The 23,709-nt window shown below is 38.9% G+C and overlaps 2 protein-coding genes and 1 long non-coding RNA gene across 3 annotated transcripts in view; all 3 read left to right on the top strand.

Annotated features, from left to right (window-relative positions):
* The window catches only part of LOC119494907, a 60,366-nt gene that overhangs the window by 34,030 nt on the left and 2,627 nt on the right, over positions 1-23,709 (top strand). The window lies entirely within an intron of this gene.
* LOC119494410 lies at positions 2,389-3,441 on the top strand. The gene is made up of 3 exons (XR_005208193.1): positions 2,389-2,485; positions 3,136-3,194; positions 3,285-3,441. It is a non-coding gene; the product is annotated as an uncharacterized LOC119494410 (long non-coding RNA).
* On the top strand, positions 10,688-14,249 carry LOC119494401. Its single transcript, XM_037780255.1, has 6 exons — positions 10,688-11,686; positions 11,816-12,145; positions 12,394-12,750; positions 12,860-12,991; positions 13,674-13,732; positions 13,823-14,249. Exons 1-6 carry the CDS (start codon positions 11,644-11,646, stop codon positions 13,952-13,954), a joined length of 1,053 nt encoding a protein of 350 aa, XP_037636183.1. The 5' UTR covers positions 10,688-11,643; the 3' UTR covers positions 13,955-14,249.

Here is a 23,709-nt window from a genome sequence, read left to right as displayed (position 1 = left end):
CTCTGTGCTCTTCCTGTTGAGGTTTTTGACAGGCAGAGTGGGCGGGTCATTATTGATGATGTGGAGCATCTGAATTGGCTCACACAACATTTAAAATGGCTGTATATTTACAGATAAATAACATGTCATGCATTTATATTCAAAGGTTAGCTATTGAAAGAATTCATTGTAAATCTTTCGTTTGTTGAATCATTTGACTATCTTTAAAAGATGACAGTGATGTAAAGAGATATATATATATTTTTTTAACTGTATTGTTTTGCACGTGTCACACACTTGGTGTTCTGAAGTATTTGGCGGCATCTAGTGGCGTGGCTGCAGATTGCAACCAACTGAGTACCCCTCCGCTCACTCCTAGCTTTCCAAGACTGCAATAACGTGAGCCGCAGAGTGCAAAACCGTGGTAACGCCGTTCACTTCGCTCAGAGGTCATCATTACCAAAACAACACTACTTTAGGAGCAACAGAAGGCAGACGGCAGTTCACGTTACCGCAGTTTCACGTGTGTCAGAGAACTATGATGGCCTTCTGGTTTCAGGTGATTATACACTAATGAAAACACATTTAGAAAACATAGTAAAAATTAAAAAATGCAACTGCTATCTAGTTTCTATCTAGGCTACAACCTTCATAAATATGGTGGTACAAGATAGATAGATAGATAGATAGATAGATAGATAGATAGATAGATAGATAGATAGATATACCCGACTACTACGACTAACATAAACATGTAATAAGAATAACTACTATATATATTGTGCAAGTTACAATGTTTTGTTTTTAAATTAAAAATAATAATAATTGAAGTAGTACAACAGTGAATGAAAACAAAATTTCGTGAACCAGATTATTTTTGGATAACTGTATTTCACATTAAGATCAAATCATCTGTTGAGGTTACTCTCTGTGTCAGTTGTAGAAAACCACCATGAAACAAATACGTGCTGTTTTGTCATGTGTTTAAGTTGGGAAATGGGTGGTATTATTTCCACTGGTGGTTTAGTGAAACACAAACATAACGAGAGGCCAATCAGATTGCTCTGAAATTGTTCCCTCCCATTTCATATGATTATATTAAGGCGAATCATCCTCTCATATGAACTAATTCAACTGCAGTCTCTCATGTGGAAAGAAAATGAAGATCATATTTTTTATTCTGCTCATGCTCAAAATTGGACGTAAGTCTTAGCCACATTTACTCCACATATATATTTAAAATACATTTGTCATCTTCAAGCAGGAATATAGAGAAGGCATATGAATGTATCTCTGTTGTTAATTATCACTCTGTTTTAATTTTATTTTCAGGATGCACAGACGATCCCATCTTTGAGACAAAGACCATTGGTGTTGGACAAAATGTCACTCTAACATGTACCCGCCAGAGAGTATGGCAATCAACATACTTATTTTGGATCAGGGTCGTTTCTGGAACCTTTCCTAAAATATTAGGAAGAACAATAACCAATGATTACAAGGTTGTTGAGGAGACTCATCGCATTACAGCAACACAAGAGCCTGGAGCATTTGTTCTGCATATTACCAAAACTCAGTTCAGTGATACTGCGGTCTACTACTGTATAAAAGTGAGACAAACTCACATGATATTTTCGAAAGGAATATTTCTGAGAATCAAAGGTAAATATACTCCAGATGCCTTAAAAATGATATAATTATACATAATTTATAACAGCAATGTTACATATTTTAATGTTTTTCATTTTCTTACTAACTTCTATTAAGTTGTTGTATGTTTGCATGATTCATATAGAAGTCACCAGACTCTTTTGTTTAAGAATAGATCATTGTAACCTCAACACCTATAATGTATCATCATTGAATTGAGTAAAACATGTTTATTATTTCTTTATTATTATTTCCCAGGATCAGAACCTGATATCTCTGCCGTCACTCAAGACTTTCCATCTGATCCGGTCCGTCCAGGAGACTCAGTGACTCTGCAGTGTTCAGTCCTCTCTGACTCTGAGAAGAAAACATGTCCAGGTGAACACAGTGTGTTCTGGTTCAGAGCCGGATCAGATAAATCTCATCCAAGTTTAATTTATGCCCAAAGAAACAACAATGATGGATGTGACAAGAGTCCCGAAGCTCGCTCTCAACAGAAATGTGTCTACAGCTTCTCTAAGAACGTCAGCTCCTCTGATGCCGGGACTTATTACTGTGCTGTGGCCACGTGTGGGGAGATATTTTTTGGAAATGGGACAAAACTGGACGTTGAAGGTAACTGCATTATATTTCTATATAATGGTTAAATTATCATAATATCAAGTAAAGTAAATAATTTATTACTATTTATTAACTTTTATTATTTGTTTCTTTAATGTTTCAGTTGGCAGCACGTGTGATTCACAGGACGTCAACACGATTGTCTTTCTGTTATGTGCTGCTTTGGCTATCAGTCTGATTGTTATAGCCTTCCTTGTTTATGCCATCAGGAAAAAATCCTGTAATTGTTGCAACGGTAAGAGACATTACTCTATCTATTAAAGCACTAGCACAGCCAGAAAAAAACCTAGTGGATGTGCTACATGATCCAGGGATGGACTGGGTCTGAGATTCAGCCCGGGACGTTGAGATGTAGAGGCCTTTTCTTTTATGCAAGTGGCCAATTGGGCAGTTTTAACACTAATACAGCCACCTCAGTATGTATTTATGAAAAGTTGTGGCTGGTGACCTGAACTCTGATGTCTGAGTGTAAGTGAATGCAGCAAGAGATGACGCTGCCAGCTGCCACTCCGTTTTCTACCGGCCCGGCAGCTTTCTATGCAGCCCCTCCAGGTCCAGACTGCTCATGACTTTTTTTCATTGATGAATGTGTGTGTAGGGTTGCCAACTTCTACTAGTAGAAATATAGAACGGCTGCAGATGGATAGTGGCGTGCTGTTTAGCAATAGTAACTCGTTTTAGTAAGGCTATCACTCTGCATCTGATTTTTGTGTGTGCCAGCTGCGTCTTTGCGTGGCACAGGCACACCTGTGGCTACACCATATTATTAAAGTGTGTTTCCCCAAAAGCTAACATCATTTGATTAATTTGTGCTCTGTATAAGTCAACCTATAGTATCATACATTTACAATAAAGTTAAATCCTTCGTTTTTTTTAATAATACAGCTGCCACCACTCTGCAAACAAATGCTGCAACAGCCAGTGGTAATCAGCAAAGTCAACAGGTAAGGAATTTAAACTGTATTAAAGCAATGTTTATGTTTATATGTGCATGTATTGGAATCCGCTCACTCATGTTCACTTTATTTCTTCAGAGAAATGAGGACACTTTGGTTTATTGTACACCAGTCTTTACCAGGAGGAAAGCCGGCAACGCAGGAAGAAGGAATAAAAGAAAGGAAGAGACGATCTACACCGATATCAGGGCTTTTGTGAGGGATCAATAATCCAAATACTGATTTGCTAATTGGTCCAAAAAATAACCATGTTTAATAGCTTTTCGTAATCGCCTGTAGTATTGTGTATTCCATCCTTGTTATTTTCTTTCATTTTTTTGTGCATTTTATTAAAGTTTTCCATAAAAATAATGATGCATCTGCCCCTTTTTTTAAGATTATTTTGAAAGAGCGGTGAAAAGAGTTCAGTACAATTGTACTAAAAGGAATTTATATTTGTGTGCACGTGTTGTTTCCTTTCTTTGTAAACAAACTTATATTATGACAAAAGATACCACATCTACAATGAAATTTTAAATAGAAATGAACACCTGTTTTCTTACAGTACATACAGTGTGTGTTAACTTTGAAAAGACCTTCAGTTTCAATCACTGCAGGATGCATCTTACTGTACAAAACTGATCTGTTAACACATAAAATGAAAATTTCTTAATTCACTACAAATTAACTTCTACATTGCCATCAACACTTCACATATAAGCATTGTACTCACATTTACACCTGGAAAACAACAAAAATGCAACTACACAAATAGAAAATCAACTCAGGACTCAAACAATATAATAATAGCAAGAAATCAGAAATCAATCTTATGATACCACCCAAATCTATCAGACAAGACTTATAAACACCTGGCAAAGCACTTAAAACCTTTTCTGTGGTAGTTCCCGCTACAGTAGGCGTCTCCAAGATCACATATCGCCATGATGACACACACAGACTCACAAGGTGAAAACAATACCAGCCACACGCTGCCGTGGCTGGTGATTAACAGAGCAGCTTAGTTTACTTCAGGTAAGATAGCTCATCATTGCATGTTGATTACCAGCAACGACAGCGACGCTGTTATTGATTTCACCTTGAGAGTCTGTGTGGGTGAGTCACCAGGTGTTTATACTTCTGTCTGTGGATAGATTTTGTCGCTGTGATAGCGTCAAAACTGTGCAAGATGCAGTCACGAAACTTGAGGGTTGAGATCAAAATGAGACTTGGTTTGAAGATGGGTGTGGTCCAAGCAAGGGCAGTGGAAGAAGAGGGTAGGAGGTGGGGAAGAGGCCCCCCACATGGCCCGATTTGGCATCTTGGCTGGTGTGATCCCATCTCAAGATGCTCATTTCATCCGTCTTTTTTTCATACAAAGAAATGTTACCTCTTTAATCTGAGGGGAGCAGAGGTGGAACTAGACCTGGACAGAAAACCAGACATACTGAGAAGCAAACTATAATTATCCTTTTTTTTTCTTGTAGTATTTGTGATGAGTGAAAATGCTGTTATTTCATATGAGAAGACGATATAGATATAAAGTATACTGTTTTAGGTCAACAAAACAACAAAAGCAAACACAGGTCCACAGACATGTTGACCTTTATGTCACCGTACAGAAGTACAGGCACAAAGCAACTGAACATCTGGTGCTCTCCCACTAAATCAGCCTGCAAAACTTGTTCTTAGAAAATATACCCATTCTGATACACAACTGCTTCCCATCACTTCTGGATGTCAGTTAGGAATAAAAAGCTATACGTGTGCACACACACCCAAGCTGAAGCTCTCTGTAGAGACTTGGGGATCTTTGCACAGGCTGTGCTCGGTCTATAGAGAGGTGTGTTGCTGGTTGTGGTTATCTGCTCTAACAGCAGAGTACAAACACTCTTGTGGCGACTCTCTAGTCTTCCTCTTCCCTCTTTTCTCTTTCCTTGTGGAGAAATCCAGTGCTGCATAGTTCAGTCCTCCATCCTGCAAAAACATAATATTTGTGTGTTAATGACAAATATTTCAGAGATCAGGGCTGTAACATAAAGACCAAGTCTAGAGTATAGATTGCTTTACAGTGTCTTTGCAGTCATCTAAACATACTTTCTTTTACGTAATTTCTCAATCATCATATTTATACCTCTTGACTTTATCCCCATTTATCATATAACAACAGGCATTATGTTTTAGCTACTCAACAGTTTATTTGATTTTTCTTGTATGAGTATAATATTGTGTGTTTTGTCCAGAGGATCGAGTGGCAGAATATCTAGATCGCTACACCAAGACAACACACTGCCACATATTTACCAGATCATTTGACAGATCCACAGTTGTCCTGTCGTGTCCAAGATGATGGGAAGCACTCACTGGTGCTGTTAAAATAAAAACAAAGCCTTCAGAATATGTGTACACACATCAGTTTGATTTTTGTCACCCTCTCATTAAAGGACATGGAACAACAAAGAAAAGATTTCAATCACATTTTCAGTTAAACACTTTCACTCCTGTAATGAGCTCAATACAACGTCAGTGTTATAATGATAAACAATATAAACCGCCGACCCTCTAACCATCAGAAGCCCACATTTTCTGTTTTCACAGCAAAGTAATTTCATAGATTCATATCTTTATGGTACGGTCTCAAAAAGTGTAACTTAAATGAAAGTAAAATTTGGTGAACCTACCTTTGCAATGTTCACAAACTTTCCTTCGATTTCCATAGAAAATAAGGACGACAATCACAATGGCACAGCAGGCCAACAGGACTTGAAGCACAAGGACAACTGTTACCAGTTCACAATTATTTCCTTAAAGACATTAAACGTTATTTAATTATGGACTCTTGGGTAACACAGTGGCATTTAGAAAACTAATAATGTTTATCAACAGGCACAAATGTTCAAATATAGCATTTAGTCAAAGATCCTTTTTTTTTTGTACTTGAGTTCTGGGACAAAGACTTGATCGATAATGAACACCGTCTTATAACATTTTGCCAAAATCAAGTTAATATTAACCAGGCTACTAATCTGCATTTTCTTTGTTCTTGGAGAGAAGTGAACACTGGAGAGTCACTGAGTCGCCCGGTTGGACCGACTCAATCTTTGGACTTTGTTTTACATAGAAAAACTTCTGCTGATTACGATCTGCATTATTCAGTAAAAAAGACATCAAAAGGAATTAATGATCTTAATTATTTGTACGTCATAAAAACTTGGCACAAATACTGAAAGTAAATATATATTTTACCGTTCACAGCCAAGAAGGTGCCATTAACAAAACTCTGTGAATACGATGTTCCCTTTTGACAGAAGTATGTTGCTTCATCCTCTTTGCTGACATTTCTGATGGTAAGAACATACTTAGTATCCTCTTTTGTTGCTGTGAACCGTGGGTTGTTACATTTTTCACTAGGTGTTATTCTGTCAACAACTACAGCAAAGACTGGTTGGGCCAAATATCCAAGAGACTGCTTTGACAAGTAAAATAGTTGTCCTTCATTTTCAGAAACTGGACAGTCTAAAGTAACATCTCCACCAACTTCAACTACAGTTGTAGAGATCTGCTGAAGAAGCTCTGCAGTTTGAATCAGGTCTGAAGAAAAAGAAACAAACAGTAACAGAGCTTCAACACAAAAGAAGTAAAAAGGTAAAGTATTAAGATTATTACATGGTCTAGTCTTTCTCATAGTAGTTAAGAATTGCACTTACACACAGTACAAAGTAGAATCAAGGCAGTCAGTCTTCTGGTCATTGTTGTACAGCACTCTTGACACTCTTGTCTTGCACTACTGATGTCTACCGCCCAAATGAAAGATAGTCAGGAGGTGATCAAGGTTTACAAAGTAAAACTCATTGTGATTGGCTGAAATGCAGACAATGCGCATATCTCTAAATTTAGCAAACCAATGATCAACCAATGTCCCCTTTTCAGTGAAATTCAGATGTATTTGCATTTGTATTTTTCTTTAATGTTAGACTAATAATGCATTTGCGGTGAATTGCTTGTCTAAAGATAAATAATAAACCAAATAACACTCACTTTTTAAAAAAAAAGTAATCAGCAATAATAATGAAGCTGAGGTTAAAAAAATAAATACTTTTTAATTTTCAAAAAGTTTCACATTTAACGTCTACTAAATGGACCTTTATGCCAGGTTCACACTGGACGCGGAAGTGCCCCAAAGCGGCATGCTATGTTAATTGTCAAGCGAGCCGAAGCCTGGCTGTTCACACAAGAAGCGTATTTTTCTGCACCGGTCAACAAGCAATTCTGCTGTTTTCTATCGAGCTCTCTCTCTCTCTATGTCTGTCAGTGTGTTTGTGTTTCTGCTTGTGTCTCTCGCTGACAACTGACAAATATGCAGAATAAATACACAATTTAAAACCCACGATCACAAACAGCAGTGACACTAGGCTATTTCTAATAAATATAGTGGATGGTTTTTGAAATTTGATTGTGGGGGTCAAGTCAAAAGCGTCCGTGTGATGCATATTTTATCATCTTATCAGAATCAGGTCATTTATATCACATATAATATCATTTATATTGTTTTTAGTAGATTAGCAGTGTGTTTTCTTGCCAGATTCGCTTGCGGCACGCAGAGAAGATAGACAAGACAGCGAAACTATAGCTGAAGATCGCGAGCCGGCTGCAGAGCTCTGTGGCGCGGTGCGTCCAGTGTGAACACCCCGTCCAGTGTGATCAGCCCGTCCAGTGTGAACAGCCCAACTGGTTGACATGGGCGCTGAAAGGATGCGGGTAGCACTTCTCTGAAATCGCAGCTCTTCCGTGTCCAGTGTGAACCCGGCGTTAGTGGGGTTGCTTTCTCAGCCTCAGGGAGCAGAGGACAAATAGCTTGTAGTTGTAGCCACCACTGATATCTGATGGTGCTAGTCTTTTACTTTTCCTGCATAAATGATGCTGCAACAGGTGTATTCTGAGATTTCATCTGCACTTTTTAACAGGGAACACTTTAACACTTTTTAAAGAGACTGGTTGTCGCAAAGCTGTCTGACCAGGCTAACACAAGGCTTCCAAACACCATATAACATACAGCTGTGTACAGGCAGCAGACCTACAAAAGAAAACTAACACGACTGACAGACTCATACAAACTTCTCATCACAACAGTCTACAGAATTACAACTGTAACGGGAATTTATTGTTGAAAACTTTCTAGTCCTTATTTAAATGACTTCACTACACAGGCTCCCTAGAATTTGTCCCAGTAATGCCCAATTCCAACCAGGTTAGTGAGGTTATTCGTGTGTTAGTGACATGTCAGGACCCTTTGTTTGGCATTCAGCACATTATCTTTAGGAATCGCATCAATATTGGGCGATTCTAAAGAACATGATTTAGGTGTTTGGTGCAGAGTTGGGCAGTAACGGATTATAATAACAGAGCTATTTATGTTATAAGTGCATTTTCATTCAGGACTGTTTGCAAAACAATGTGTTAGAAAACATTGCGAGAGGACAACTACTCTGTGTTTCTTGTCTCACAGCACTTTGTAACGGCAATTTACATTGAAAACAACAAGCAAAGCCACATGCAACAGCTACACTGACAGACAAAAGCTGTGGTGGGCCATGTCTGCCTTTGACCAACCACTGAAGCTGTTTAACTGGAAGAGACCTGCCTATTGGTATCAACAGGATATGTAGTGAGGTTAGAGGTGCAAGAAGGGTAGCGAAACAAGAGGCATCAGAAAGCTAATTTTAGCTTAGATGCGTTTTTGTAACTTATTACACTGAGGCACGCAGGTGCAGATTTTCAAATGGATTTTTAAATTTTTAAATAGGTCCACTACATGCACCATGCATCACACTGCAAATGAAAGGAAAAGAGGTTACTTTTGAGTCAACCCAGTTCACCACACATTGATAATGTGTTAATACTGTTTCCATCTGCCCTGCAGGCACATCATGTGCCTCTGAGAAAGTATTTATCAAAGATCAGTCACCTCTTCACGTGATCTTTGAGCTGCATGTTTCACTCTGATAAATATGTAAAGCCCAAGGAAATGAAGGTCATTCTATGAAGAAAGACACATTATATATTTGGGGGTTTTCGTGACATGAATAACTGATGTGGAGTAAGAGATTGTGGTTTTGCAGCAGTAGATTAAAACATGGATGTGCTGCACCTTCACCAAGGTCTGGGTTGGATCAGTGAATGTGTAGCACTGACAATGCATGACTAAAACACTGTATCACTGACCAGGTGTGGCTTTGCATAACCCTCCTGCATCATGACACTATTTGCTTACTATTGCACATGCTTTGCTGACTTCATAACCCCCCTTCATAAGACCAAAATAGTGAGAATGACAGGAAGAAAGGAAGCTCTGAAATCACACCTTATTTTGGCAGCCCAACCACAGCCATGCTGAACTTTCCACTCGTTATTTGTTCATCATTGGTGAGTGTTAAACTGGAACAACAGCCATTTTCAAAACATTGATTTTATTCTGGAGGCTATATAACATGAAGGAAAAAATACTGCAACTTGCTCATGTACGCAAGGGCCGGGAAACCACAAGGTGGCAGCGGCCATTGACAGTAACTACCTGTCAATGGCGAGTATAGAATTTCAACAACATTTTCAATATAAATCAACGTGCTGTCACTTCCTGAATCTATTTCATTAACAATAAACACTTATAAGAGAGGGAAACTGTGTCATACCTTTCTGACTTCTCTCGTTTTCCATTAGTTATAGTTTATGCAAGTACTGTCCCTTTGAACAGAGAAATCCACTGGAACGGAGAGATGCGCATGATTTCAGTACTAGATCTTTGTTGACCAACTATGGATGGGAATAGTCCGAGATGCCTTACTGGTGTGCTAGAGTTGGGCCGGTGTAAAAATGGTCAAACCGGTTTGATATTAAACCAAACACCTCAGGCCATGTCGTGCTTTAATTATATTCTCCTCAGAAACTGTGTACTGTAACGGTGGGCTGCTCATATCTAGATAACTGGAGTAACTTGTATTTCATCTGCTCTCATTACTGAACAGGAAACTAGTCCCATGCAGAAGGTTTGTGGTGTAATGGCGTTGATAAATGTGTGTGAGAGAGAGAGTAGAAAGCCTTTCTAAGCCTTAATGTCGTCTTAGCTATTAACAATCTCGACCGGCCTTGGAAACAGAACACAAGCAGCCCATGCTGACCAATCACATTTCATGTGGTATATGTGGTATCTCTGTTGCCAGCATAGCTCTGACGTGTAGATACATTTTTGGAGAGGTACACGTCAGCTGCAGATTAGCTATAAAGCTATCATGACCATGGATCAAGCTTAAAGGTAGTGTTGGTAGTGTTCTTCAAAAACATTGGCCGTTTCACCATGCTTCAAGTTCCTAGGCCACTTAGTCTGCAAGGTATCTCTTTGTGAAGACCCAATGTACTCACAGGAGGCAGGGAAAACTTGAACGAGGGTTTATTTCAGAAACAATTACAACGTTACGGCACATCTCGCCCGGCCCACTACCGACTTGATGTTCCATGCACTCATTTGCATCGCAACAGAGTCTTCCACAAGCAGCTAGCTTGACAGCGGTGAGTACTAACAGTAGCCATGTTTATTGTTTACTGTATTATGATATGTTTATATTCATTATAATCATTTTGGGGGAGTGGTTTTGGAGGGAGGCCTGAAGGGACCGACTGTCAGTGTTGCAAACTTTGCGTCTTTCTATCTAGATTTAGGGACATTTGTAGCTGCTAGCTACTTTCGTTGGAAAAGACAACACTGGTTGGGTTTTTCGTTTGGATAACTTTTAAAATCTAGCTTACTCTTGCTAGTTTCTCAACATTACCAACCCTAGCTTTAAGACTTCTCTAGTTCATGTATAGGAGTCAATGATGTCATTTTTGATTATGAATATTATAACTCTTAACTAACTAACATACCTTAATTACCAAAAACAACAGTTGATGAAGCTTGCACCTCTTTTGCCTTTTTTTAACCATAACCACAATATTCCCAAACATCAACCAAATGTTTTAGTTACTTCACCATACTGTAGTTGCCAAGCACATACAGTATATTGTATAAATACATAATTCTGTCTGGATATTTGTGGAAATCTGTAAACTACGTTGAACTGCGGTAATGTCGAGAGTGTGGGAAAAGAGGTCACTTCAAGATGAAATGACATTAGGGCCATGAGAAATATGCCTTTGTTGTTGCTGATTTTTTTTTACTGTAAGTACCCACCGTGAAAACCAAACATGAGATGACAAACACATGAAACAACACCAGCAACCCGCTTTAAAGTTGGAAAGTTTTGGTTGACATATTTCCACTGTGGTAGTACAGTGAAGCGCCAACATAACGAGAGGCCAATCAGATTGCTCTGAAATTGTTCCCTCCCATTTCATATGATTATATTAAGGTGAATCATCTTCTCATACGATCTAATTCAACTGCAGTCTCTCATGTGGAAAGAAAATGAAGATCATATTTTTTATTCTGCTCGTGCTCAAAATTGGACGTAAGTATTAGCCACATTTACTCCACATATATATTTAAAATACATTTGTCATCTTCAAACAGTAATATACAGAAGGCATATGAATGTATCTCTGTTGTTAATTATTACTCTGTTTGATTTTATTTTCAGGATGCACAGACAATCGCATCTCTGAGACGAAGACCATTGGTGTTGGACAAAATGTCACTCTAACATGTACCCGCCAGACATCATGGCGTACAACACACTTATTTTGGATCAGGGTCGTTTCTGGAACCTTTCCTGAAATATTAGGAGGAACGATAACCTATGATAACAAGGTTGTTGAGGAGACTCATCGCATTACAGCAACACAAGAGCCTGGAGCATTTGTTCTGCATATTACCAAAACACAGTTCAGCGATACTGCATTCTACTACTGTATAAAAGTGACACGAAGCAACATGACATTTTTGGAAGGAATATTTCTAGGAATCAAAGGTAAAAACACTCCAGATGCCTTAAAAATTATATAATTATACATAATTTATAACAGCAATGTTACATATTTTAGTGTTTTAAATTGTCTTACTAACTTTTATTAAGTTGTTGTATGTTTGCATGATTCATATAGAAGTCACCAGAGACTTTTGTTTAAGAATAGATCATTGTAACCTCAACACCCCACCTATAATGTATAATTTAATTGAGTAAAACATGTTTATTATTTCTTTATTATTATTTTCTAGGACCAGAACCTGATATCACTGCCGTCACTCAAGACTTTCCATCCGATCCAGTCCGTCCAGGAGACTCAGTGACTCTGCAGTGTTCAGTCCTCTCTGACTCTGAGAAGAAAACATGTCCAGGTGAACACAGTGTGTTCTGGTTCAGAGCCGGATCAGATAAATCTCATCCAAGTTTAATTTATGCCCAAAGAAACAATAGAGATGGATGTGAGAAGAGCCCCGAGGCTCGCTCTCCACAGAAATGTGTCTACAGCTTCTCTAAGAACGTCAGCTCCTCTGATGCCGGGACTTATTACTGTGCTGTGGCCACGTGTGGGGAGATATTATTTGGAAATGGAACAAAACTGGACGTTGAAGGTAACTGCATCATATTTCTATATAATGGTTAAATTATCATAATATCAAGTAACGTAAATAATTTATTACTATTTATTAACTTCAATTATTTGTTTCTTTAATGTTTCAGTTGGCAGCACGTGTGATTCACAGAACGACAACACGATTGTCTTTCTCTTATGTGCTGCTTTGGCTATCAGTCTGATTGTTATAGCCTTCCTTGTTTATGCCATCAGGAAAAAATCCTGTAATTGTTGCAACGGTAAGAGACATTACTCTATCTATTAAAGCACTAGCACAGCCAGAAAAAAACCTAGTGGATGTGCTACATGATCCAGGGATGGACTGGGTCTGAGATTCAGCCCAGGACTTTGAGATGTAGAGGCCTTTTCTTTTATGCGAGTGGCCAATTGCGCAGTTTTAACACTAATACAGCCACCTCAGTATGTATTTATGAAAAGTTGTGGCTGGTGACCTGAACTCTGATGTCTGGGTGCAAGTCAATGCAGCAAAAGATGACACTGCCAGCTGCCACTCCGTTTTCTACCGGCCCCGCAGCTTTCTATGCAGCCTCTTCAGGTCCTGACTGCTCATGACTTTTTTTCATTGATGAATGTGTGTGTAGGGTTGCCAACTTCTACTAGTAGAAATATAGAATGGCTGCAGATGGATAGTGGCGTGCTGTTTAGACACAGTAACTCACTTAGTAAGGCTATCACTAAATATTCAATCTGCAACTGATTTTTGTGTGTGCCAGCTGCGTCTTTGCGTGGCACAGGCACACCCTTGGCTACGCCATATTATTAAAGTGTGTTTCCCCAAAAGCTAACATCATTTGATTCATTTGTGCTCTGTATAAGTCAACCTATAGTATCATACATTTACAATAAAGTTAAATCCGTCATTTTTTACTATCTGTTATTTATCTTTTTTTAATAATACAGCTGCCACCACTCTGCAAACAGACGCTGCAACAGCCAGTGGTAATCAGCAAAGTCAACAGGTAAGGAATTTAAACTGTATGGAAGCAATTTTTATGATTATATGTGCATGTATTAGAATCCGCTCACTCATGTTCACTTTATTTCCTCAGAGAAATGAGGACACTTTGGTTTATTGTACACCAGTCTTTACAAGGAGGAAAGCCGGCAACGCAGGAAGAAGGAATCAAAGAAAGGAAGACACGATCTACACCGATATCAGGGCTTTTGTGAGGGATCAATAATCCAAATACTGATTTGCTAATTGGTGCAAAAATAACCATGTTTAATAGTTTTTCGTAATAGCCTGTAGCATTGTGTATTCCATCCATGTTATTTTGTTTCATTTTTTTGTGCATTTTATTAAAGTTTTCCATACAAAAACATTATACATCTGCTCCTTTTTTGGAAGATTCATTTTGAAAGAGCGGTGAGAAGAGGTCAGTACACTTGTACTAAAAGGAATTTATAGTTGTGTACACGTGTTGTTTCCTTTCTTAGTAAACAAACCTATATTATGACAAAAGATACCACATCTACAATGAAATTTTAAATAGAAATGAACACCTGTTTTCTTACAGTACATACAGTGTGTGTTAACTTTGAAAAGACCTTCAGTTGCAATCACTGCAGGATGCATCTTACTGTACAAAACTGATCTGTTAACACATAAAATCAAAATTTCTTAATTCAGTACAAATTAAATTTCTTCATTGTCATCAGCACTTCACATGCAAGCATTGTACTCACATTTGCACCTGGAAATCAACAAAAATGGAACTACACAAATAGAAAATCAACTCAGGGCTCAAACAATATAATAATAGCAAGAAATCTGAAATCAATCTTATGATACCGCCCATATCTATCAGACAAGACTTATAAAACACCTGTCAAAGTACTTAAAACCTTTTCTGTGGTAGTTCCCGCTACAGTAGGCGTCTCCAAGATCACATATCGTCATGATGACACACACAGACTCACAAGGTGAAAACAATACCAGCCACATGCTGCCGTGGCTGGTGATTAACAGAGCAGCTTAGTTTACTTCAGGTAAGATAGCTCATCATTGCATTTTGATTACCAGCCGCTGGTATTGTTTTCGCCTTGTGAGTCTGTGTGTGTGAGTCATCAGGTGTTTATATTTCTGTCTGTGGATAGATTTTGTCACTGTGATAGCGTCAAAACTGTGCAAGATGCAGACACGAAACTTGAGGGTTGAGATCAAAATGAAGACTGAGTTTGAAGATGGGTGTGGTCCAAGCAAGGGCACTGGAAGAAGAGGGTAGGAGGTGGGGAAGAGGCCCCCCACCTGGCCCGATTTGGCATTTTGGCTGGTGTGATCCCATCTCAAGATGGTCATTTCATCTGTCTTTTTTTCATACAAAGAAATGTTACCTCTTTAATCTGAGGGGGGCAGAGGCGGAACTAGACCTCTGACCTGAAAGTATACTGTTTTAGCTCAACAAAACAACAAAAGCAAACACAGGTCCACAGACATGTTGACCTTTATGTCACCGTACAGAAGTACAGGCACAAAGCAACTGAACATCTGGTGCTCTCCCACTAAATCAGCCGGCAAACCTTTTTTTTTAGAAAATATACTCATTCTGATACACAACTGCTTCCCATCACTACTGGATGTCAGTTGGGAATAAAAAGCTATACGTGTGCACACACACCCAAGCTGAAGCTCTCTGTAGAGACTTGGGGATCTTTGCACAGGCTGTGCTCGGTCTATAGAGAGGTGTGTTGCTGGTTGTGGTTATCTGCTCTAACAGCAGAGTACAAACACTCTTGTGGCGACTCTCTCGTCTTCCTCTTCTCTCTTTTCACTTTCCTTGTGGAGAAATCCAGTGCTGCATAGTTCAGTCCTCCATCCTGCAAAAACATAATATTTGTGTGTTAATGACAAATATTTCAGAGATCAGGGCTGTAACATAAAGACCAAGTCTAGAGTATAGATTGCTTTACAGTGTCTTTGCAGTCATCTAAACATACTTTCTTTTACGTAATTTCTCAATCATCAGTATTATATTTATACCTCTTGACTTTATCCCATTTTATCATATAATAACAGGCATTATGTTGTAACTACTCAACAGTTTATTAGACTTTTCTTGTATGAGTGTAATATTGTGTGTTTTGTCCAGAGGATCGAGTGGCAGAATATCTAGATCGCTACACCGAGACAACACACTGCCACATATTTACCGGATCATTTGACAGATCCACAGTTGTCCTGTCGTGTCCAAGATGATGGGAAGCACTCACTGGTGCTGTTAAAATAAAAACAAAGCCTTCAGAATATGTGTACACACATCAGTGTGATTTTTGTCACCCTCTCATTAAAGGACATGGAAAAACAAACAAGATTTTAATCACATTTTCAGTTAAACACTTTCACTCCTGTAATGAGCTCAATACAACTTCAGTGTCATAATGATAAACAATATAAACCGCCGACCCTCTAACCGTCAGAAGCCCACATTTTCTGTTTTCACAGCAAAGTAATTTCATACATTCATATCTTTATGGTACGGTCTCAAAAAGTGTAACTTAAATGAAAGTAAAATTTGGTGAACCTACCTTTGCAATGTTCACAAACTTTCCTTCGATTTCCATAGAAAATAAGGACGACAATCACAATGGCACAGCAGGCCAACAGGACTCCAAGCACAAGGACAACTGGGTCCAGTACTGATCCCAAATAACAATAATTTCCTTAAAGACATTAAACATTATTTAATTATGGACTCTTGGGTAACACAGTGGCATTTAGAAAACTAATAACGTTTATCAACAGACACAAATGTTCAAATATAGCATTTAGTCAAAGATCCTTTTTTTACTTGAGTTCTGGGACAAAGACTTGATCAATAATGAACACTGTCTTATAACATTTTGCCAAAATCAAGTTAATATTAACCAGGCTAAATGAATTAATACAAGATGCATATATGATTTAAATACAACTGTAAAAACTTACTTGTCTCCACTTTAGTTCCTTCACCAAACAGGATCTCTCCACATGTGACCACAGCGCAGTAGTAAGTCCCAGTATCAGAGGAGCTCTGTATAGTTTTGGACAGAATGTAGACACAACGTTTTTCCTCTTCTTCATCACTGTGAGTGTAAATGATGCCGGGATGAGATTCTCTTGATCCAGATCTGAACCAGTACACGCTGTGTTCATCTGGACACTGATCTGCGTTTTCTTTGTTCTTGGAGAGAAGTGAACACTGGAGAGTCACTGAGTCGCCCGGCTTTACCGACTCAGTCTCCGGACTTTGTTTTACGTAGAAAGTCTTCTGCTGCTTACGATCTGCATGATTCAGTTAAAAAAGACATCAAAAGGAATTAATGATCTTAATTATTTGTATGACATAAAAACACAAATACTGAAAGTAAATATATATGTTACCGTTCACAGCCAAGAAGATTCCATTAACAAAACTCTGTGAAAACGTCGCTCCACCGAGACAGAAGTATGTTGCTTCGTCCTCTTTGCTGACATTTCTGATGGTAAGAGAATACTGAGTATCCTCTTTTGTTGCTGTGAACCGTGGGTTGTTAAATTGTTCACTAAATGTTATTCTGCCAACAACTACAGCAACGACTCTTTGGGCCAAATATCCAAGAGACTGCTTGTACAGGTAAAATGGTTGTCCTCCCGTCTTAGAAAATGGACATTGTAAAGTAACATTTCCACCAACTTCAACCACCTTCGTAGAGATCTGGTGAGGAAGCTCTGCAGTTTGAATCAGGTCTGAAGAAAATAGACAAACAGTAACAGAGCTTCAACACAAAAGAAGTAAAAAGGTAAAGTACTAAGATTGTTACATGGTCTAGTCTTTCTCATAGTAGTTAAGAATTGCACTTACACACAGTACAAAGTAGAATCAAAGCAGTCAGTCTTCCGGCCATTGTGGTACAGCACTCTTGTCTTGCACTACTGATGTCTACCGCCCAAATGAAAGATAGTCAGGAGGTGATCAAGGTTTACAAAGTAGAAGTCATTGTGATTGGCTGAAATGCAGTCAATGAGCATAACCCTAAATTTAGCAAACCCAATGATCGTGTCCCCTTTTCAGTGAAATTCAGATGTATTTGTATTTGTATTTTTCTTTAATGTTAGACTAATAATGCATTTGCGGTGAATTTCTTGTCTAAAGATAAATAATAAACCAAATTTCACTCACTTTTAAAAAAAAAAGTAATCAGCAATAATAATGAAGCTGAGGATTTTGAAATTTGATTGGGGGGGTCAAGTCAAAAGCGTCCGTGTGATGGATATTTTATCATCTTATCAGAATCAGGTCATTTATATCACATCATTTATCATTTATATTGTTTTTAGTAGATTAGCGGTGTGTTTTCTCGCCTAATTCACTTGCGGCAAGCAGAGAAGATAGACAAGACGGCGAAACTATAGCTGAAGATCGCGAACCGGCTGCAGAGCTCTGTGGCGCGGTGCTTCCAGTGTGAACGGCCCGTCCAGTGTGAACAGCCCAACTGGTTTACATGGGTGCCGAAAGGATGCGGGCAGCACTTCTCTGAAATCGCAGCTCTTCCGCATCCAGTGTGAACCCGGCGTTAGTGGGGTTTCTTCCTCAGCCTCAGGGAGCAGGGACAAATAGCTTGTAGTTGTAGCCACCACAGATATCTGATGGTGCTAGTCTTTTACTTTTCCTGCATAAATGATGCTGCAACAGGTGTATTCTGAGATTTCATCTGCACTTTTTAACAGGCTAGAATCAAAGCAGTCAGTCTTCTGGTCATTGTGGCACATACAGCACTCTTGTCTTGCACTACTGATGTCTACCGCCCAAATGGAAGAGGTAGTCGTGATGTGATCAAGGTTTACAGAGAGCAATGACCGTCCCCCTACTTTTAGCAAACGTGTGATTCTTTTTCATTTCATAGGAAATCTATTTGTTCTGAGTTGTTGTTGTATTTTCAAAACAGTGTCTTTATTCAGACTTCCTGACTGAATTTACTGTTTTTTGTGTTTTGTGCTGGAACAAGTACTGGAAGTATTTTAACAACAGCAAAATCGGTCTTACTGTCACACTGTATGTGTGTATTTAAAGGTCACGATGCAGAGCAATGTTTTGATCTTGATCACTTTGTTTGTATATTGAGTTCGCCAGCACACGCACAAGGACATGTACATGCATATGCAGGTGACACAATTCATATTTTCTGCCAGTTTCACGCTATTCTACCGGCAGTAACATGCAGAGAAATGTAGCAATGTGGAAAGCAGTGCTGCCAACTTCACACACTTTTTTTACTGAACAAAACCTCAATGATTTTTTGTATGTATTGGTAGCTAGCTTGTCAGTTAATGACATACAACATTTAAATGAGACATTATTGGAGTTGTTGAAGCAGTATTCTCCTTTTTCAGCTACAGTAGGCCAGCTGTTTTGCTTCCTGTGTTTGTGCTAAGCTGGGCTAAACTCATGCTGGAGCTAGAGTGAAATGTTTGATATTTGTCATAATTTGGACATCCAAATCACCAACAAGAGAAAGAAAGGAGGTGTTTTGAAATAACGTTAGCTACAGTGTAGGTGGTAGCCTGCAGGTTTGAGGGACAGTTGCAGGGGAGAGATGAGGAAGTGTGGCCAAAACCACACAGGATATCAAGAGGTGTGAAGGGCCCACAGGTAAACATATGTGTGAGAGAAAGATGACTCTTGGGAATGCACAATTTGTAGTTAGTAATGAGCATTGCAATTTTATAAATGTAACAATATTGTAATGATGATTATTTTATTCAATTTTTACACAGAGTGCTCCAGGGATGACATGTTTTTGTAGGCCAACCAGGAAGTAAGCATCGCCCTGGGTTCCTCAACACTTAAAAGTTTTGTTCTGCAAGATAATCTCCACAAATGAATTGAAGTGTAAATGCAATCGTCAGAAGTAAAAAGCTTACGCAGGCTATAAACACACTACACCACTGTGGCATGAGCATGAGTATACACAACAAGGATGTGAAGGCGGACGAGTCAACGTGATGACGTTTAGTAGTCTCATTTAGCCACTTTTTAGCAACCGCCTTTTTTAAGACATATAAAGGCTTCAAAATTCACGAGTGGGATATTAACTGACGTATTTTATGCCGTAGAACAAAACATTAAAATCTCTAAAGCTTGTGTTAACCACAGACCTTATTTCAGGCATCTAACGAGAAACCCATTGACTTCCAGACGAGAGAACAGGAAGTGCTAAAATGCTAACTCATTTACGGGCTTTAGGACTCATTCCTGTAGCGCTCTATTGGCAGTGAACCCAAGAGCACGATAGACTTCTTCATATTTTCAATTTCATTTCTTTAACCAGTTTACTTAATTGGGACCTCTTGATCTAAATATTTATGGTCTTGCAAGCACTCTTAAGTGTTTTTGCTTGTTCATCGTCTCCATTTTCTTTTCACAACACATATTTAGATGTGTCATAGCAGGAAAAGCACTAGTGCAACCAATAACATTAAGGACAGGCCAATTCTAGTAATGTTACATGTCTAAATGCCTGCTATGAAAAAGGTCTTATCATTATTGTTTCACTCCCTATATTTGTCATGTGCACATAGAGACACAAAGTGTGAGAGAGAGAGAGACTAGCAGACAGACAGTCAGGGTTTTCACCAGTGAACTGCTGTGTATCTGTCCACCACAACCTCCCACAACTGTAGAGCAAAGCACGGCTCACAAAAACAAATACGCAGCATTTTATGTTGTAGACACAAACAGTCTTCTTTTGTTGAAAAATATACAGCGTAAAAAAATGTAGGGGGACAACCACTCAAATGAATAAACCCCTCCATCTTTCTGGTTTCACAGCACCTCGTATAAAGGCCTTCTGCATGTCTGTCCTGTGAGAACAAGCAAAGCCACATGCAACAGCTACACTGAGACAGAAGCTGCGGTGGGCCAATTTTCCATCCTTTGACCGACCATCAAGGCTGTTTACTCAGAACAGACCTGACTATGGGCTTCAACAGGATGTTTGTAGTGAGGGTAGAGCTACAAGAGTATTCAGCAGGTTATTTTACTGTTTTAGTTTTACTTGTTAGTGTGCTCATTTAAAGTATAAATAATGTATATCCTTCATGTTTTTTAAGATGCAACCAAAGGCATCTACAACCACATGCATCTACAATCTTAAAATATGACAGATCCATATTAGTTTGTTTTGTTTTAATCTATCACTGCACCAAGTGATGCATAATGGCACAGACTTAATGAAGGCTGTCATACCGATTTGCGGTTAATCAGGCAAACTTAACTTAAGATCACAATTCAAACTTCTGCTCTTGACAAAAAGACCGGGGTGGGACCAGTGAATGATTAGCACCTCCCCCCTCTGACAGCAACTACCAATGAAAAGCATCACACCGCAGAAGAGTGTGATGAAAAACGGTCATGACATAGAGTGACTGGGTAGCTGTGTGTGTCCAACCCTCCTGAGCCGTTTACATACTCCTGTAAGTTGTGATATTAAAGGTACTATTTATAACATTGATGACTTTCAGCTGCTAGATGTCCCATTCTCCCTCCCCCGTTCCATTGCATTTACTTCACACCAAATCCATCTATCCATTTACTGACAACCCACAGATACCACGTGATACCAATGTTGTTTTACTGTTTGCTCTCAATTCTTGTTAGAAGTGGGCACCAAATGTCAGATACACACACCTTAAAGGGAGATTTTTCAAGTATTTAATACTCTTATCAACATGGGAGTGGGCAAATATGCTGCTTTATGCAAATGTATGTATATATTTATTATTGGAAATCAATTAACAACACAAAACAATGACAGATATTGTCCAGAAACCCTCACAGGTACTGCATTCAGCATAAAAAATATGCTCAAATCACAACATGGCAAACTGCAGCCCAACAGGCAACAACAGCTGTCAGTGTGTCAGTGTGCTGACTTGACTATGACTTGCCCTAAACTGCATGTGATTATCATAAAGTGGGCGTGTCTGTAAAGGGGAGACTCGGGTGACCCATAGAACCCTTTTTCATTCACATATCTTGAGGTCAGAGGTCAAGGGACCCCTTTGAAAATGGCCTTGACAGTTTTTACTCGCCAAAATGTAGTGTAAGTTTGGAGCATTATTTAGCCTATTTCCCGAGAAGCTAGTATGACATGGTTGGTACCAATGCTCCTTAGGTTTTCTAGTTTCATGTGATGCTAGTATCTTCACTAAAGCTTTAAAACTGAACCCGCTATAACCTAAAATTCACAAGTTGCGTTAATGCGTTAAAGAAATTAGTGGTGTTAAAACAAATTTACGCATTATTATCATGTTAACTTTGACAGCCCTTATTATTTAAAAAAAAAATATTCGTCTACATTAAGATTATCAATAAGGCAATTTAATAACAATCGTATAAATAAGTGTGGTGTTCCTCTTGCCTTTTTATAAAAGTTAAAACAGAGAGTGAGAAAGTTAGAAAAGCCCCTTTGTACTGACACTTTAGTTTGAAACTCAACCACAACAATGCTAAAGTTTCCATGCATCATTTGTTTGTCAGTGGTGACTGTGCATGTGTGTCTATTTGTGTCTGTTTGTGTGAAAGTACAAATGGTGTTATGGCTCGTTGTCAACAATATATTGACCCTAAACAAACGTGCTGGTCCCTATAAATAGATAGGTTGTTGGTCGTTCTTTTTGCTTTCTCTTTACACCTTTCAAACAAACCCCCACTCTAACTCTTTGATGATTATTTTGAGGCCAGAGTTTGTGGTGTTGCACTGGGCTGCATTATATTGTCAGGTGTTCTTGTCCGTGTTATGGTGGGGGTGTCGTCCACTGCACATACTGTATGGTGGCCAAAGATTGTTTTATGTTAATCACCTTGTTAATCAGTGCATTGTTTTATTTGTGGTTCCCTCCCTCAGATAAAGATATGCAGGTCAGAAACTGTAAATCGTCTCCATGAGAATGTAATACTGTGAGAGCGTCGCTCTGCTGCTTCCTCTCACCAGCCCTCTGAAAAGAAGTGATGTGAGTATAGAGGATGGATGGTTTAACAGCCCTCCTCTGTACGCTGTGCTCTTCCTGTTCAAGTGATTGACAGGCAGAGTGGGCGGGTCATCATTGATGATGTGGAGCATCTGAATTGGCTCACACAACATTTAAAATGGCTTCTCTATCGTCGTGTATCACTCTTGCAAATGGCTGGATGCATCTTTTTTATATGCACACAAATCAGTCTGATCTATAATCTGCTACAGACATTGTTGTAGGATTTCCTGTTAGGCCTAAATACATAGGCCTGTATATTTACAGATAAATAACATGTCATGCATTTATATTCAAAGGTTAAGTATTGAAAAAAATTATTGTAAATCTTTCCTTTCTTGAATCATTTGACTTTCTTTAAAAGATGACAGTGATGTAAAGAGATATATTGTTATGTTATCAAATCCAATCTAATACAGAGGACACTCAATGGTGTGAAGAACACACGAACAAAGACTTAGATTGGCAAAGCATTTCAAGCTCGGCACTCTTCCTTAGAAAGCATCCCAAACATAAAATCCAGACAGACTGTTAATATTTTTAACTGTATTGTTTTGCACGTGTCACACACTTGATGTTTTGTAGGATTTGGCGGCATCTAGTGGTGTGGCTGCAGATTGCAACCAACTGAGTACCCCTCCGCTCACTCCTAGCTTTCCAAGACTGCGGTAACGTGAACCGCAGAGTGCAAACCCGTGGTAACGCCATTCACTTCGCTCAGAGGCCAGCATTACCAGAATACCACTACTTTAGGAAAACTGACGTCAGATCGCGGCTGGTGGTACCACGGTTTACACTCTGCAGCTCACGTTACCGCAGTTTCATGTGTGTGTCAGAGAACTATGATGGCCTTCTGGTTTCAGGTGATTATACACTACTGAAATTTCAGTTAGAAAACATAGGAAAATTCAAAAATGCACCTGCTATCTAGTTTCTATCTCGGCTACA

This window comes from Sebastes umbrosus, chromosome 9 (assembly GCF_015220745.1).
Source record: "Sebastes umbrosus isolate fSebUmb1 chromosome 9, fSebUmb1.pri, whole genome shotgun sequence".
NCBI classification, from domain to species: domain Eukaryota; kingdom Metazoa; phylum Chordata; class Actinopteri; order Perciformes; family Sebastidae; genus Sebastes; species Sebastes umbrosus.
The sequence above is the reverse complement of the archived record's forward strand: the minus strand, read 5'-3'. Positions and strand labels throughout refer to the sequence as shown.